The 13,194-nt window shown below is 46.9% G+C and overlaps 3 protein-coding genes across 3 annotated transcripts; 2 read left to right on the top strand and 1 right to left on the bottom strand.

The window, feature by feature from the left end:
• Window positions 1-3,220: 3,220 nt before the first annotated feature.
• M431DRAFT_93008 (hypothetical protein) lies at window positions 3,221-4,544 on the top strand (the record flags this gene model as incomplete). The annotated part of the gene is made up of 4 exons (XM_024924429.1): window positions 3,221-3,382; window positions 3,445-3,654; window positions 3,716-4,304; window positions 4,369-4,544. The coding sequence occupies 4 exons, from the start codon at window positions 3,221-3,223 to the stop codon at window positions 4,542-4,544; spliced, it is 1,137 nt and encodes a 378-aa protein (XP_024771567.1).
• Window positions 4,545-9,040: 4,496 nt separating this feature from the next.
• M431DRAFT_92434 (carbohydrate esterase family 16 protein) lies at window positions 9,041-10,318 on the top strand (the record flags this gene model as incomplete). The annotated part of the gene is made up of 4 exons (XM_024924359.1): window positions 9,041-9,266; window positions 9,327-9,383; window positions 9,467-9,997; window positions 10,068-10,318. The coding sequence occupies 4 exons, from the start codon at window positions 9,041-9,043 to the stop codon at window positions 10,316-10,318; spliced, it is 1,065 nt and encodes a 354-aa protein (XP_024771566.1).
• Window positions 10,319-10,563: 245 nt separating this feature from the next.
• M431DRAFT_8194 (hypothetical protein) lies at window positions 10,564-11,826 on the bottom strand (the record flags this gene model as incomplete). The annotated part of the gene is made up of 4 exons (XM_024923102.1): window positions 10,564-10,718; window positions 10,776-11,150; window positions 11,211-11,552; window positions 11,613-11,826. The coding sequence occupies 4 exons, from the start codon at window positions 11,824-11,826 to the stop codon at window positions 10,564-10,566; spliced, it is 1,086 nt and encodes a 361-aa protein (XP_024771565.1).
• Between the last annotated feature and the right edge of the window lie 1,368 nt (window positions 11,827-13,194).

The raw sequence follows: 13,194 nt of genomic DNA, 5'->3' as shown, positions 1-13,194 counted from the left end.
TGCAGGCAGCCAGATGGCTTAGCCCAGCGACCGTTGATTGGGTAAGGTTACCTGACAAACGGCTTGCACAAACACGTTTTTGTCTTGTTACTAATATGATGCATTACAGGAGAAATGGAACAAATTTGTAGAAACCACAGAGTTTTGACTCGATTAAAAGTAAACCGGGTGCTAGGCAGCAGGTAGTATTCAAGAGCTTTAGGTGCAGAGTGGACACACAACGAGCTGGACTTGGCACATACAGCTTTTCAGCTTTCTAGAAGAATATACAAACGGACCATGTGTGAAAAGGACGTGATTTCGGTTAATCGCAGTGAAGCGATGACGATCTATCATGATCAAAGTTGCAATGACCCCACACTTCTTAAAAGTGTACCCGGGATCGATGGTATGGGTCTGCGAAACAAGCTTTTTGTGCCCTGCCAAGATGTGACATGATAGGATACGGATCGACATCCTTCTTCTTTAGTATCTCCTCCTATCATTTAGCACTTCTTTCTAGTGGCCGTTACTATTGCCACTATTTTCTACTCGTTTGGATGCGGGTGCTATATTTGCATTGAGTGTGAGCTTTAGATGTAACAAGACAGTATGCATGTGAATCACAGCACTCCTACCCAAAAGAGATGTTGCCGCTATCCCATTGGATGTCAATACGAAAGGGCAAGAATGTCCGCAAACATGAGGTATCGCCTGGTACTGTTTAGTAACTCGTATTCTTGGTGTGATATTGAGTAGTGGATGTGCAGAGGAGTGGGAAATGGCAGCATCGTCGCATGCACAACCGGCCACCGAGGTTAGCTATCCGGCATAGCCTCGATGTAATACGAGGTCCTTTTGGTACTCCATATCGCGTCTAGTTGGCACGGCAGGATACGAAATTCGTGTAGCAGTAGGCTGCATTCACTAAGCGGTCTAGACTTGGGTACTGAGCTGGACGATATCTTCCTTTGTAAGACTTCAAATATACTCCGTGTAGTCACACAAATTTCGACGCTTCGGGCGGCGGTGATTAACCATGGCCATGATTAGCAACCTCCTCAGGTAGGGATATTGCACATGAGAAAAACAAGGCGAACGAGGGAGAAATCACTTTATAAGAATATGTTAGTTCTCTTGATACTCTGATCTCAACAGTGCCCGGCGCCCAATCAAAACGCCGTCTCCATTTCGTGCTTCCTGGACAGCAGATAGCCGCCCTTTCGCATTCACGGCACAGCACTGTAGCACGAGGCTAATATGGTGTAAAGGCAGGGATGAAGACCTTTGTGTTGGTGAGTGGAGAGCAGGAGGAGTTGGAGGGCATGAATTATGAAGGAATGTTGACACTGAAAGGCTACGATGCAAGGGGGTGGTGATGCCCAATGTCTATCATAATCCTTGATTTGGGTGATACTAACGCTTTGTTGAGATAACAGTCACTTCTGTGAGCCCACTTCCGATGGCTCTTTTCTTTGTTCTTTGTTCTAGAGAATACGCGACATGTCAATGTCGAGTAGATATTCTGCGTTTGCTGACTGTGGCTAAGAACATGGTTATCAATAGTCATAGAAGTAGTTGCAGTAGCAGGCAGATACGAAAAGTGCAGAATATTTATCACCCACCTAGTACTAGACAAGTAACTAAATATTTGGTAAAATGCCTTTTTTTTTGCGTCTTGTTCTGACAATTGAATCTCACTTAGTAGCTGGTGTGCCGGATAGCAGACTTGAGGTGTTGAAGTGACCACTCTCTTCAACGTTTGTACTTTACACAAGCCAGGTAAGTATCAATCGATGACACTATAAAAGTATCTGTTAGCTACTAATTCCCTCTATTCTTTCAAGAGACTCGGCGAAAAACTGCGTGATACTCATCATCACCCTGTTTAAAGATCAATGCAGGGCCCAAGAGGGAAATGACCGAATGAGCGGAGATGGTGTTAGTTGAGGCACACTTGGAAGTTGTACTGCCTCTTTGGGATGCTTACTCATCTGTGGAGGACGAAGCACCTGATAGCAAGTACTCCGTACCTCTGTTGGTAGGGGAGACATTAAAGACGCACATGTCTTGATCTCACTTCCTTACTGGGAGACTAAGAAGAGATGCTACCCAGGCGATGGATGTACAGGAAAGTACCTGAGACTGGTGTCGGATGCGTAATTTAGGTACGGGTACTGTACCTGTTAACACGCAGCAATTACTAATGCAGAGCTTAATTGTCTGTCATCCATCCATCCATCCAGGGACCCCTAATAAGGAAGTGCCTTTGTCCAAGGGTCTGCCAAGTGACTGGTAAGTTCAACATCCGTCACTTAATTCAGATTTTAGTAGAGAGTATCGACATCCTTTTTGTTGGATCTGCCATTCATTGTCAATAACTTTGTGGCATCCACTCCCTTGATACCAATGTATCTGACAAACGCCCTTTTCGGCACCAACGCCACGGCCATCGAGGGGTCGAATCCCAATGGGAATCTACAGAGCTAGTGTCTAAATGTCGACACTCTGATGCAGGCATTCGCCAATACGAGGCTGCGGCCTGGTGGATACTGGAAAAGGTTACATGTAAGGGTATGTCGCATTGGTGGGATACAAGGTATTCAAGGTCGGTCGGGTGCATGTTCCTCAAAGCTTATCTATCATACATTGTACCCTGCTGGCGGATTATAATCATCATTGATCTTCCTCGTAGAGGTATTATACTTCTAATACTTGATGCAGCTACAGGCCAATTCAGTTGTTGGATTGAGCATACCTATCCGTACACTCAACCCCCCTTTTTTCCCTTTGTCCATCATTACCCTTTGATCCCAGATATTTTGTCCGGACCGGACCCTCCCCCTCTCACCTCCAATCCCCAATCTCCAGAGGGTGTGGGCGGGTCGCGTCGAAATTGTTCGGTCGGACGCTAAAACCGTGGGTAACCAATTCAATCGCCTCCCTACTAGCGCCTGTCGCGCGCAACTTGCAACGCTTCAACCCTCGCACAACAGCCTGATCATCTTGATCCAGGGCTTTCTCTCGCCTCTTCTCTTCCTCCCTCCTCGCTGGGACTGGCAGATTGAGGCCCCCCAAAAACGAAACGATGCTGCTAAGCTTTAACAACAAGCACATTGTGCACTCGCTGCTCGCCGCATCGCTCGTCTTTGTGTCGTTGCTCATCTACGTCTGGAACGTCCACCTTGTCCCTGGCGATGCCTTCCGCAATCACAGAGACCATGACCGGGACCATGACGACATGTGCCCTAGGGGGTCGCGGCGGCATGGAAACTCGACATACTGCGTGCCCAAGGAAATTGGCGGCATCAAGTGGAAGCGACCGGCCGACGCCAGCAAGATCATGGGCCTGATTTTCTACGGCCGCCGGTCGACCGTGTCCATTCTCGATTGCTATCTCAAGGTAAGGCGGTCAATGCGGTGTGTGTGTGTGCGTCTGGCGGTGCTAATCGGTGGAAACTACAGCGCAATCTGGTCAAGAACGGTGGCATCCTCGACGGCGTCATCTTCCTCCAGCGAACAACCGACGAAGACGATCTCAAGTTCCTCGACAAACTTCTCGAAAGCGAGCCCGGCTACACAAAATGGGTAATTGACATGAACGAAGACGGCTTTGCCTCGTCATACGACCGGATACAAGATGACGTTATGTATATCAAGATGGATGACGATATTGTATGAACTCAACCCAAAATTGCATTGTGTTTGGACTTGCTGAGCTGACATGTGTTGCCAGGTCTATATCGAAGATTCCGCCATCCCCTCCATTGTCACGACCCGAGCTGAGCATCCCGAATTCTTTGTCGTTTCCTCCAACGTCATCAACCAGCCTCTCATCAGCTGGATACATTGGAATCTCGGCGCCGTCAAGGCCTACCTACCAGAATTGAACAAGGCGTATCCTGCTCCCCAGCCCGGCAGCAAGCTGAATTGGCGCCCTTCGCTGCTCCCTTCCTGGCAAGGGGCCGACGACTTCCAAGTCAGCGAGTGGAATCCCCCGGACCACCAGAAGCACCGGTGGCTGCCCGTCAAAGGCCACAGCGACCACATTCTCGACCGCACGCCCATCGTGGAGACCGAGTACGACCCGTTCGGTCCTGGTTGGAAGAAGTGGCAGGTCGCCGCCCAAGAGCACTACAGCTTGTTTGAGAACATCGAGAACAACAATTTGCGCCAATATCGCTTCGGAACATGGGACTTTCAGCTGAAGCGCATGGGTATTCAGTTTACCTGCATGATGGGCAAGGATATCAACCTGGCCAAGCCTATTGCAGCCGACGACGAGCATCACTTTGCCGTTACTATGCCCGAGCAGACTGGTAGACGTATGTCTTCCCCCCCCTGTGAACTAATAATGTTGTATTCACAATGACTAATACTTGCCTACAGATGCTGTAGCTGATGGTGGCGGCGTTGTGGCACATTTCAGCTTCGGTGCCCAAGCTGGCGACGAAAGAATCGAGCAAACCGACGTTCTTGACCGCTACCGGGTCTATGCTGAAGAAAACATCTGCAAGGGACCCTTACTTTGGGATCCCGTCTTAGATAATCACAACGACCCTTGACCTGGGATCTTCTCTTCTCGTCCCGCGCTGTTCATTTCACACGACAAATGTATTATGTACATCCTCTTCTAAAATTTCGAAGCGATGCTTTCTTTCAGGCGAATATGGAGTTGGGCTTGTGGCATTGGTTTATTTCTAGACGGTTTTGGGAACACCAAAAGTTGCAAGGGGAGAAAACCTTGGAGTTGAATGGGGGGGAGAAATACTGCATCGGGGGAGAGCGACCAATTTGGTGGTCTTTGTTTTTTCTTTGGGCAAATAATACCCTTGTAACCATAAGGCACAAACAAGGCACATTTAATATCTAGAATGCCGACATAGGAATATAATGAACTCGGTACATGCCGTCTTATAGATAAGGGTTCTTACCTGGACATATGTTTTTACATGGTATCTGTTAGCACGTTTGGCACCTGAGGCGGGATAAAAGAAACCTGTACAATCGAAGACATGAATGATAAGTGTCATGCTGCTTGTTATCTTTCAAGAGGCTCGAGTCATCAGCAACAATGCTCAGCTCACAGTGATTCACTATAGATCGATGTGGCATAATTGACTATCCAATTTCTCAGTCACAAAGGGGGGGAACATAGGTGGTCATCGCAAGTCATGCTTAGCTGTCTTTGTTTACATCCCCCTTTGATCTGCCCGCCCATTACTCTAGTTTCAATGTTCGGTTGCGGCGGTAAACAAAGAAAGTAGCTCTTCTGTAGCCCAAGTTTGCCATCCACCCTCCCGCGACTGCTTGGAATACAAGTGTGAGACAGGATTGCCTGGTCTTCTGTGTCGAGTTTGAGGTTGTCGTCCAGGGTTTGTATTATCCTCACCCACACCGGATTGTTTTTGTACTCGTTCCGGAGTTTCGCTCTGAATTCCGGTGAAATGCTAATCATGTGTGCGGTTGGCGTTGGGCTCAGTCTTAGTTGTCCGTCTGGAAGGGGGTTGTTTGCTGGCGTCCGTTCTGTTCGGTCTGTGTAATTCGCCGTGGGGGCCCTGACTGTGAGTGAGGTATAATTTTCTAGTATCTCGTATTATTACTGGCTGTATATTCGAGACATGAGATGCGGAATAGCAAGCTGGCGGTGCTGAAGCAGCCGTTCCCCAGATCTCAACTTAGGCAAGCTAAACGACTTGAGTCAACAATGATCCCGAATCTAAGATCAGCACCACTACCTTAGAGCAAATAGCTGAAGCGCATCAGGTGTTCCCTCCAAAGAGCAACTTTCCAACTGATGATGTCCTTGAGTATGCCCCATGAATGGACTACTTGGCTGGCGTAAGCTCGGTCATCTACATCTGCATTTTCGACGGTCCAGCTTCAGATGGTTCTTCGATGAACAATTACTAGTACAGTCGTACGGTGTAGGAAATATATTATTGTAATATACACTTCGAAAATACCTCGTTTTGCGGGATCGGACAACAACATGACTGTCGCTATGTCAGTAAACTTTCCTGTTTTCTAATTGCACTCTTGCTGCCCTTAGCCTTATGGACCACCCATGTTGTCATAAATTGTTCAGTTGCATAAGTTACTTCTGAATGACACGATCTGTACATCACATCAAATATGCTTGAATACTTCGTCGTTTTGGCGAGGTACGTACCTCAGCCTGATGCTGTCAGAATGCATGTTGGGTACCCCCACTCGACAGCCTAACATCAAGCGCTTTCTCTGCCTCCATCTACCATCATTCATTCATCTACTATCACTACTTACTTCTAATTGCATCGATAATATTGAAAAGGTTTTAGCAGTGGCCTTGTACCATTACCATCGCTATGCTACTTGTTGCGCCATGGCGACGCTCGGCGTTGTCTGTGTTGGCGCCTACGAGTTTTGTCCAACTGAGATTCCGCCAGCAGCTAACGGCATCAACATTTTACGCTCTTAGAATACCAAGCTGCTCCAGAGAATACGCAAATTCTAAAAAGAAGAAGAAGAAGAAGAAGAAACAGGCCGCAGATGGTGCAGAGACCGCCAAGTCTATAGAAATTGGGTCGCCATTGTTGTCTGAAGCACTTAATACCACATTGGATTTGGTGCCGAAGCAACCATATAAGATTGGATATGGTCCAACCCTATCGCCGGAGCAGGAAGACTTGGTTTCACGTGCAGTTGAGGGTCACAACATCTTTTACACCGGCTCGGCAGGCTGTGGGAAATCGACAGTACTGAGAGAAATCAGGCAGCGTCTCATGCGAATGGATAAGAATGTCCATGTTTTGGCACCGACAGGCAAGGTGGCAATGGCAAATGGCGGCAAGACGACCTGGTCCTTTGCCGGATGGACGCCTAACACGCACAAATTCAGTCTATCCGAGCTGAAAGAATTCTCAACGGGTCGCATCCTGCTGGAGAGGTTTAGGAACGCCGACACAATCATTCTCGATGAGGTTAGCATGGTGGAAGCCATGCATTTTGATCGACTGAATGAAATTATGAAGGCCGCGTGGTCTCCATTTGATGAGAGATCTACTCTTCCATTTGGCGGCACTCAGATCATTGTTACAGGGGATTTCTGCCAGTTGCCGCCAGTCAAACCGTTCTCACACTGCTTCGAATGCGGCAGTGACCTTATACCAAACAGACGACAAGACATATACACATGCCCAAGCACCGAATGCGGCGCCTCTTACCATGATGATAATAAATGGGCCTTTAGAAGCAAAGCATGGGACGAATGCAATTTTGAGCATGTGTATCTGAAAGAGGTGCACCGGCAAAAAGACCCAGAGTTTGTCAAGCTCCTACAAAAATGTCGACTGGGTCTGGGGATGAACGACTCTGAGCTCGACCTTCTGGCCAATTGTAACAAAACGACGGATTCTTATGCAGTGAGACTCTTTCCCACACGGGATGAAGTTCGAAAAGTCAACGATACTGAGTTTCGGCGCATTAGAGCTCCTATACAGACTTACAAGTGTGTGGATGTATTTCTGTGGAACAAGAAAGCACATCCGCACTTGAGCGGTAAGGGAATAAGAAATACGGACGACTCTCTGAAAGAATTAAAAGACCATGCATTCGAGATTGAACTCAATCTTAAAGAAGGAATGCAGGTCTTGCTCTTACACAATATCAATATATCAACTGGTTTGGTCAACGGTGCTCAAGGAGTTATAATAGGCTTTAAGCCATTTGAGGATGAGCTACCAGTATTCGAGATACGTAATGAGGACTTGCCTGTATACTGGCCAGCATACGATGTGGATGAAGAAAAGATCCTGGAGTTTATGATGGGATGTAGGGATGCTAAGGGATGGCCGGTTGTACGCTTTCAAAACGGCCAAATAAAGACGATCTATCCTATATGCCAGTCAATCCTGTATGGAGACACGAGGCCATATACCCTACTGGGCCGAATCCAGATCCCCCTAGCGGCTGCATGGGCACTGACTGTCCATAAATCCCAAGGAATGACACTGGATAACGCAGTTGTGAATCTGACCCGAGCATTTACAGATGGTCAAATATATGTGGCCCTATCTAGAGTGAGGACATTGGCGGGATTGAAGGTAGAGGGCGATTTAGCCTCTCTGCAGCGTTTCAGAGGAAATCTGCAAGTACTGCGATGGCTCAAAGAAAAGTTTGGCCAGAGTATTGTCGTGGATGAATGATTGTGGAATAGCTATGCCGTATTTTCCACGGAGTGTTCAATTTGTTATGATAATTCGAATAAGATATAGAAAAGTTCCATGCGATTGTCACTTATGTGCAAACACTATGCGCTACTTACGAAAAATAGAAACAGAGACGATTAGCAACTTGCCGTTGAGTTTGCTGCAGACCTCTATTATGCTTCTTTGAAGAATTGATCAGTTGACCGAAAGACAGAGCGTCATGTTTGGGGTAATAGGCCCTCATAGTCTCCTCCTGCTATTGTAAAAACGGTCGCCCTAACACATTAAAACGCTTATGCTATTTGATCTTAATATAGTAACAGAGTAGTGTCATCCCCACAACGTCGCATAGCTTCACATAATCTCCGGTTGAAACTTCTACAACAGGCAGGCTACAAACCCCATGGTAGGAAGTCCCACTCATCGTTGGTTGGGATTTTCCCCTGCTTAGGTGAATGTGTGATCGCAAACTAGAAAATTATTTTGTCTAGGTCGCTTTCTCGCATGACTTACGTCGGCGAGAGCTGGATCAGGAATGCAGGTTTGCAGGGATACATGTTAACCGCATGAAAGCAGGCAATACTGACCAAGAATACACAAATAGCCGACCCTGGAAGCTTCACAGTTCTCTGCCTTTACCCCTCACCATTGACAAAAAAAAAGAATATATGCAACTGAGTTACCCATCGTAATAAAGGTTTTTATAAATAAACACTTCCTGTTTGATCTTTACCAACCTTTTCCGGTGTCTTCGACATCATTATACTCGAATTCCATTTTGGGAGTACTTTGTTTAACTCGTAATTCAGTACGCAAATACACATCGTATCAAGATGCTGTTACTTTCTATTCTCCCTTTTGCGGCGGCTAGCATGGTTAGTGCTCGAAACAATTATGCCGAGATTAAGGAGCTATCAAGCAGTAATAAGCATTCTTGGTTTGGAGGCAAATTCAAAAACCTTGTTGTCTTTGGAGACAGTTACACAGATGAATCGAGGTTGGATTATTTCACAGCCCATAATAATACGCCTCCACCGGTGGGCTTACTGCTTCCTGAGTCCCTCGATGCTTCTGATGGCGGACGCGTTTGGCCTAGGTGTATGCATTACCCATTGAAACTCTACTATGCAGAAGAATTATTTAACATATGAGGAAAAGATGTCAGCCAATACTCAGGCGCAAAGCTTTACAATTACGCCATCGCTAGCGGGATATGTCGGTAATCCTTTGCACTTTACCCAGAATCTGTTGCGAGAGAACATACAGTAATGACGAAGGCTAAATATACGTCCGATTAGGCACAACAAGCATCATGCCACAGGCCAGAGCAACTCTCAAGGACCTTTCTGCAGCTATTTTAGAAACGGAGATGCCTGCTTGGCTCGCTGAGTTGCATTTAACGAGTGCCGTCTCACCACATCAAAAGTTTTACACCGGCTCAGCCGATGACACTCTATATGCCATGTGGATTGGCGTCAACGACATTGGCAAGAAGAACATATTCATTGATAGCCAGACTACTGGAACTTCGCTCACAACTTTTACTGATTGTGTGTTCACCGCTTTTGATCGCATCTATAAAAATGGTGGGCGGAAGTTTGTGTTGATGAATGTTCCCCCACTTGAGCTGCATCCGATCTACGCGACGCCTGAAAAAAAAGGAGTTCCCCCAGGCACACCGGATTGGCCAAATAAGCCGTCTAACCTAACCGAGGTTTCTTTTAAGATGTATGAATATACGAGTGCAGTGAATGAGATCTCCAAGTTCCAAGTCCCGTTCCAGCAACACGTTGCCAAGAGGTATCCTGGTGCTAAGTGGGCAATCTATGGTGAGCAAGAGCTTATTCTCTCGTTAAAGCCTTTTTAGTATTGGCTAATTGACTTTAATATGACTTTTAGATGTAAACTCTTTATTTAAAGATATCCATCGGAACCCGCAAAAGTATCTAAACGGCACAACACCTCTGGATGTACTCGACTTTATACACCATTGCGAGGCGGGCGCGGCAAATTGTACGGATTTACCGGGCGATAGAGATTCGTTCATGTTCTATGACTCGCTTCATCCTTCTGAACAAGTCCACCGTGTAGTAGCTCAGAATTTTATGGACGTGATCAATGGCGGGAGTAAATTCGCGACTTATTGGTAGTCGTTTATAGCGAAACGTCAAAGGGGGAGGTTTTACGAGCAAAGGACATGAACTAACAACTGGTGACCGTTTGTTTTAATACAGGGATATTGAGGGGGACGTAAATATTACGATATCTGTCTTCACACAACCTTTTAGTGAAGAGTGTTGCATACAATAGAAAGCAACATCTTTGTAGGCACATCCTCATAGGAGATATGGGCTCATAACAACTTTCATTAATTTTAACTATTTGTATAGAAACTTCATGCTTCCTTGCTCAATGCTTCACGTCGCGACGTGCTGTTGGGGTCAAGGTAAGGTCGTTCACCGAGTCCGACGGTGCGAGCGCCGAATCGCTCACCCAGACCGGTGTAATCATAGGTGGCAGTGTGGAAGACACTCCGGTTATCCCAGATGGCTGTTCCAAGTAATTAGCTTTGGCAACACTATGTTAATGCAAACGGAAGAGACGTACCAATATCATTAGGGTTCTGCCACCTGAAGCGGACTTGCAAGTCATGGCCGTCGTGAACGAGATCCAAGAACCACTGCAGCAGCTTCTTGCTCTCTTCATCGGTGAGACCGTTGATGTGCTTAACATGACCGCCAACAGGGAAGATGCTCTTCCATCCGGTCACGGGGTTGGTTCGGACAACGGGGTGAATTGCCTTGAGCTCAGTGCCCACGTTCTCAGGGGCTCCACGAGGCTTGTCATACAGCTCGAAGCCGGAGCGCTTAGCAATGTCACCAAAGCCGGGCTGCTCAAAGGTAGCAGTCAGAGACTCAAGGAATTTCTGGTAAGGCTCGCTGATGCGGTCATAGATTTCATAGCCAGAGGCCCAGAGGGTGTCTATCTTATGATTAGATACTGTGTCACGAATGATAGATGTAATTGCTCAATTGTACTCACCACCTCCAGTCTTGGGAAGCTTAATCAGTCTAAGGGAAGTGTAATCAGCCGGGACAGGCTCAAAGGCGATATCACTATGCCAGCTAGCGGCCTTTTGCTTCTTGGGGCTAAGCTCATCGGGCTTGGTTTGCTTGTAGAACTTGTCGAACTGAACGGAGCTGATGGTGCTAATCTCGGGATCATTGCCACCAAGTTCTCGCTCGTTGTTCAATAGAGGGTGGATATGCAGGCCAGATGTGGCAGGCCGTCCAGTCAGCTTGCCAAGTCTGAGGATGAGTTCCTTCTGGAGGTCGTTGGTGAGGTTGTCCTGGGCACGGAAGAAAACGACACCACGCTGTGAAACTATAAATAGTCAGATGAGCCATTATGATTTCGCTCTTCATTTTCTTCAAGTGTACTTACTAGTGACGGCAAGTTCTCGAATAAGGTCATCGGAGTTGGGGGCGTTGAGCAAGTCTACGAGATTGGCCTTGGGGAATTCACGACCAATGACGGGGGTGATGTCGAAGGACTCAAACTGATCCAGTGTGCCCGTGAGGGGAATGGGCTGTTGAACCTTGGTCTTGATAGGGACATCGTGGATGACCACAGGTGCTTCAACTGCTGCGGGAGCCATTGTTACTGATGTGTTTGTATAATCAAAGATCTGCACACTGTCGATATATCTGATGAACAGCAGGTTGATATCTCCTCAAGATATGATTTTGTGGAATTCAATCCATACTTATACGAGGATACCAATCTTTTCCTCGTATCCTGTCCTGGGTATTGCCAAGTCTATTGCCTGTGAGGATGCCATCAACACCGTTCAAGCCATCTTCTTGCGTGCTAGGAATCAAACCACCATCCATGTTGACATCTTTTAGGCTCATTCACATGAAACCAATAATTGACGCCGATTTGTGCGACATCAATTCCCAAATTGCGTCAGTGAGGGGAGAGAAGCTCACTAATAGAGCCTGTGATATCGAAGTCCATGTAGCCCTACGGATTTAGGGATCTCGGTCATTCCAACTTTCGGCGTATAGAGCATGCGATTGGAGGACTCAGTCGGACTGTCGGTTCACCAGGTCATCAGCAAGCTGTAGGTTCAGTTGCATTGCATGATATCTAGCTCCTGTAGGAATAGTAGAGGCATCCATGATGGCGACAAGTCCGCATCTCAAGGCCAACATCCGGGACCTCGCACGACTAGTCACATATCCAAAGCGACGGTGCGGATGTCTCTGAACCTGGAAATATCGCATCATACGCGATAACCGCAAACGGAGCGATTCACCGTATGGCGTATTCGAACGGCAATCAGCTGCGCTTCTCGGACGCGGGGGTGCAATGCATGAGACCCCTCAGCTATAGGATCACATCAACTCGTTGTCGAAGCACGACACCAAAGCATAACAGGCTGTTAGTTAGGCCGTCGAGGCGAGGGTAAGTCATATGAAAGTCGCGTGCGGCAAAAGCGACATGTGCGTTGCGCCCCCAATGGATAAAATGTGCCCGAAACCCCCTATCTCGGCAGCTCCTGTAAATAACCTAGAATTGCGTGCTTCGGGTCGTGTTGGATTGTTGGTGAATCGCGGGTTGCCGTTTGTGGTGAGAATCAAGGTCTTGATGGCGTGATTGTGCCCGCCACTAGCACAATGAATTGTTGGAGATAAGGCGCATAACGCTGCATAACGCCTGGATATGTCAGCTTCCATGAAGGAAAGATGAAGAAAAAACTTTATTCTACAGACAGGCTCTTGAAAAAAAGAGAAACAATTGAAGTTGTGATCAAAAAGTTCAAGTCATGTGTAACTGAGAATAGTCTTGGTTATTAAGCAGGCCTCAACTGCTTCTAACAATTAGTCGAATTCTATACTAACAAAGCAATACCCAAAATGAGCGGCAAAGTACGTAACTGATTGGGATTATAGTTCAAACTGATAAGAAATATACTGCCGAGCATCTGCAATTGTATCTACTGCGCATATGCATGATCTCA

This window comes from Trichoderma harzianum, assembly GCF_003025095.1.
Source record: "Trichoderma harzianum CBS 226.95 unplaced genomic scaffold M431scaffold_11, whole genome shotgun sequence".
In the NCBI taxonomy this organism is placed as follows: Eukaryota; Fungi; Ascomycota; class Sordariomycetes; order Hypocreales; family Hypocreaceae; genus Trichoderma; species Trichoderma harzianum.
The sequence above is the reverse complement of the archived record's forward strand: the minus strand, read 5'-3'. Positions and strand labels throughout refer to the sequence as shown.